Below are 915 nucleotides of genomic sequence, written 5' to 3' on the forward strand. Positions count from 1 at the left end.
AACTACTTACCTATGTAACCTCAGACTGTAAATATATACTGGGGGAATTCCCTGACAGTCAGAGCTACAGTTTCAGTCTTCAGTCGCACAGTTTTTCGATCTCTTTGTACAGGTACTCACCTCGAGTGCGCCTCCAGGTCACCTTGGGCGTGGGAGACCCGTGGGCGTGGCAGGGGACGACGACAGAGCCCCCCAGGGTAACTGAGGTGTCCCTGGGAGCTTCAATCCACGATGGAGGCACTGAAGGGGGGTTTGGGAGGTTAGAATCGAGGGAGTAAAGGCGCAGGACGGCATGTCATTTTGCGACAGTATCTTACAGTTTTGCCTTATGCCGATTAATGTGCATCTATATATTTATAGCAAAAGTTTGTGGCAATAACGTATATCAAGAAGAAAAATATATCACATCTAGACAATATTTCATTTTTTTTTTCACTTTGTATTTCATAAACAGCAAAATATACACCATTTGTGTTACAGATTCTGGTACATTAGAAATCTTTAATGTATATACAGTTGCATAGAGATAAAGGACACCGTCAGCTATGATTAAAATGCACTCAACTGTTCATTAATTATAAGGCAGAAGAGAGAAAGAAACTTGTTATAAAAAGGAGCCAAAGGAAGAAAATACGAGTCTCATTGTCTAAAGGTTCCAACTTTATGAGTCTAAAGTACTTCGGATTAACCGTGTCTTGCGCGCAGGAAGTGGAGACGGAGTGGTAAGTTGGTGATTAGAGGCGTAAACAGGGCTATTGTTGGCCCAGACTCTCTGTCAACAGCGCCAACATCCATGCGGAAATATGATGAAAGTTTGCAGCGTTTTACATTTATCAAAGTGTAAAGGTTACAGGAAAAATTGTTAATTAATCTCCACTTCAGCACGGCAAGTAAAATGCATAAATATGTGTAAGC

The 915-nt window shown here is 41.5% G+C and overlaps 1 protein-coding gene across 1 annotated transcript in view; it reads right to left on the reverse strand.

The window, feature by feature from the left end:
• Nucleotides 1-915, reverse strand: part of LOC119588152 (Down syndrome cell adhesion molecule-like protein Dscam2) — a 21,631-nt gene that overhangs the window by 14,173 nt on the left and 6,543 nt on the right. Inside the window, exon 2 of the mRNA XM_037936856.1 lies at nucleotides 121-240. Within this exon, the coding sequence (XP_037792784.1) occupies nucleotides 121-240 (120 nt within the window). The remainder of the gene's footprint in view (nucleotides 1-120; nucleotides 241-915) is intronic.

The sequence above is a fragment of the Penaeus monodon genome, chromosome 23 (genome assembly GCF_015228065.2).
Source record: "Penaeus monodon isolate SGIC_2016 chromosome 23, NSTDA_Pmon_1, whole genome shotgun sequence".
Taxonomy (NCBI): Eukaryota; Metazoa; Arthropoda; class Malacostraca; order Decapoda; family Penaeidae; genus Penaeus; species Penaeus monodon.